At 59.8% G+C, this 2,614-nt stretch overlaps 1 protein-coding gene across 1 annotated transcript in view; it reads left to right on the top strand.

Annotated features, from left to right (window-relative positions):
- ZFYVE27 (zinc finger, FYVE domain containing 27) overlaps positions 1-2,192 on the top strand; it is a gene marked incomplete at its 5' end in the record, with an annotated part of 4,077 nt that extends 1,885 nt beyond the window's left edge. Inside the window, 4 exons of the mRNA XM_009576210.1 lie at positions 213-357; positions 663-709; positions 1,546-1,627; positions 1,849-2,192. Coding sequence (XP_009574505.1) covers positions 213-357; positions 663-709; positions 1,546-1,627; positions 1,849-1,913 — 339 coding nt within the window. The remainder of the gene's footprint in view (positions 1-212; positions 358-662; positions 710-1,545; positions 1,628-1,848) is intronic.
- Between the last annotated feature and the right edge of the window lie 422 nt (positions 2,193-2,614).

The following is a 2,614-nucleotide window of genomic DNA, read 5'->3' as shown; positions in this document are numbered from 1 at the left end:
TCATGGTGAGTACTGCCGTGCCAAGGTGTGCAAGAGGGGCGTCTCCTCTGAGCTGGAGGTGGCAGCCTTTGCCTGGTTTGCTGGGTGGCTTGTGCAATGCCAGGTGGAGCATCCTTCTTGTTGGGTGCCCATCTCTGGGGTGGGCTGCCCTGCAGCCCTCGAGCGTGTCCCCCAGCCACCCCTCTGTGCTCAGCTGGCTCTGCTCTCTGCAGGAGGATGATGAGAGCTCTCAGTGCTCAGCAGATTTTGACCTCAGCCTCCCAGACAACGGTTTTATGAGCAAAAATGAGGTGATCCGCAGCAAGGTGTCACGCCTGACCGAGCGCCTGCGCAAGCGCTACCCCAGCAACAACTTCGGTAAGTCTGGGAGCAGGTGCTGCTTGGGGGAGCTCAGCAGAGCGGAGTCTGTGCTGCCCCCAGTGGTGACCACAGAACTGGGAGCGAACAGAGTGGTGTGGTACCTGCTAGGGCTGTGCTGACACCTCCAATGACCTCCCCCGTCCATGGGGAGGATGTTACCAGCCCTCCTAGGAAAGGCAAGGGTGGGAAGGTGCAGCAATGTCATCTCCGAGCTGAGCCTTTACAACAGCCGTGGGTGTTCCTGTACCTCTCACAGTTCCAGGCAGCAGAGCCCTGCCTGACTTCTACTCTCTTTCTTCTAGGGAGCTGCACGGGCTGTGCAGCCACCTTCTCTGTGCTCAAGAAAAGGGTGAGTCTTCTGCTTCTACCCCAGCTTGCTGCCTGCACCTGGGGCAGAGGTGGCTTGTCCTGGCTTTCTCTGGCAGCTCGGGTGGCTGGCCTCAGTCACAGCCCAGCAGCAGATGACCTCAGCTAAGTGCTGGGTGTTGTCGCATGCCTAATGGTGTCAGGGATCCCTTGTGCTGTGGAGCCTGTGTCTATTTGCTCCTTTGGAAGCTGCCTCAGACCAAACCCGCGTGTGCTGATGTTGAAGGCACCTGCTCTGTGCCCTGGTTTAGCCCATTTCCTGTGGCCTGAGAGCTTTCTGGTGAAGCAGGGCATGGGTCTGCTTGTGGGAACTAGAGGAGCGAAGGCCACCCCTGTTGTCTTATCTGAGCCCCTGCACGTGATGCTTGGCGCACCATCCCCTGGGCAGTTCTGGGGAGGATGTATCTCTTGTCCTCTCCAGACTCACATTGCTGTCTTCCTGCTGCCTCCCCTTACTCCTGGGTTAGTCTGATATATGTCTGGGACTCTCTGGAGCTTGCGTCCCTCCAGGGTTACAGCATAGGAAGTGATACAATGTCCTGAAACCTCCTGGAGCGTGTGCTCCTAGTGCTTTCTCAGGCTGGGCACAGGCTGCCTGCGATGTTAGAGCATACTCCGATGCAGATCCAGCATTAGGCCTGGGCGGTTTGTCCAGGTGTTGTTGGCAGATGACCTCTCTGCTGTTGCTGTTGGGGCTCAGGGCTTGCACCCACTCCCCTTCAGTGGGGAATGCTGTTAGCAGTGCTCTGGCACTGGAGTTTGCTGGGGAGGGCCGGGAGTGGGCCCAGAGTAGTATCTCACCTCCATCTCTCTCCACAGCGGAGCTGCAGTAACTGTGGGAACAGCTTCTGCTCCAGGTGTTGTTCCTTCAAAGTCCCCAAGGCTGTGATGGGAGCCACGGGTGAGTGGAAAGGTGGAGGAGGGCAGAGCTCCTGCTCCCACCTGTCTGCAGCAGGGATTTGCCCCAGCCCTGGTGGGAAGGGTAGACAGGACCTGCCCAGTGCAGCCTGGCTCGGGACAGAGTGGTGATGGGTTTGCAGGCTCTCAGAGCAGCTCCATGGCTGGGGTCCCTAGCCCGTGGTGGGGAAGGGGAGCATCTCTGACACCTGCTTTCCTTTTCAGCCCCGGAGGCTCAGAGGGAGACGGTGTTTGTGTGTGCTCTGTGCAACCAGGTGCTCATCAAGTGACTGAAACAGGCCCAGCCAGCTCCGGGGTCCTGCACTGCCTGACACCTGGGACAGCGGGAGCCCTTGCAGCCAGGAGCCTGGGCTGCTTGGTTCCCAGCGTGGTGTCACCCTGCCAGAGGACGCTTGCGCTCGCTGCTCCTCCTGCCAGCGCCAGGCATGGGGCAGACCAGCCCTCCCAGCCACGCAGCATCTGCCACCCCAGCTGGATGCCTGCGGTGGAGCATTGCCCGCAGCTGTGCCCTCATCCCTGTGGCTGCCCCCAGGCAGCTGCTCCAAGCCCCGGGCGCTCCCTGGCACTCACTGTGCCCTACCACATACTTGCCCAGGCCCTATGGCCTGGCTCAGTGGTGGAGGAGCTATCCTTCCCACTTGTGGTCCTACCTCCACCTCCAGGGTGGGGCAGAACAACCTCAGGGCTCTGTCCCTACCTTTCCCAGCACTGTGCTAGGTGACTGTATTTTTGGGATCAAGTCAGAGCTCTACCTGCACCCCAGGAGACATGGTCTTTGGTCCTGGCTCAGCTCAGACTCTGCTAGTCACTCCTGTGCTCCTCGGCCGCACTGCCTGCAGGTTTAGTCTTTCCCCCCCATATTTGGCTGTAGCGCAGAGGGTAAGTTTGGGCTGGGCTGTGTGGCCGGGTCTCCAGCTGCAGCGTGAGAAGAGGCACGAGTTGGTGCTGCTCTGTGCACTTAGTGACTGCT

Source organism: Fulmarus glacialis, unplaced genomic scaffold, assembly GCF_000690835.1.
Source record: "Fulmarus glacialis isolate BGI_N327 unplaced genomic scaffold, ASM69083v1 scaffold20184, whole genome shotgun sequence".
Classification (NCBI taxonomy): Eukaryota; Metazoa; Chordata; class Aves; order Procellariiformes; family Procellariidae; genus Fulmarus; species Fulmarus glacialis.
This window is presented reverse-complemented; position numbering and strand designations above follow the sequence as displayed.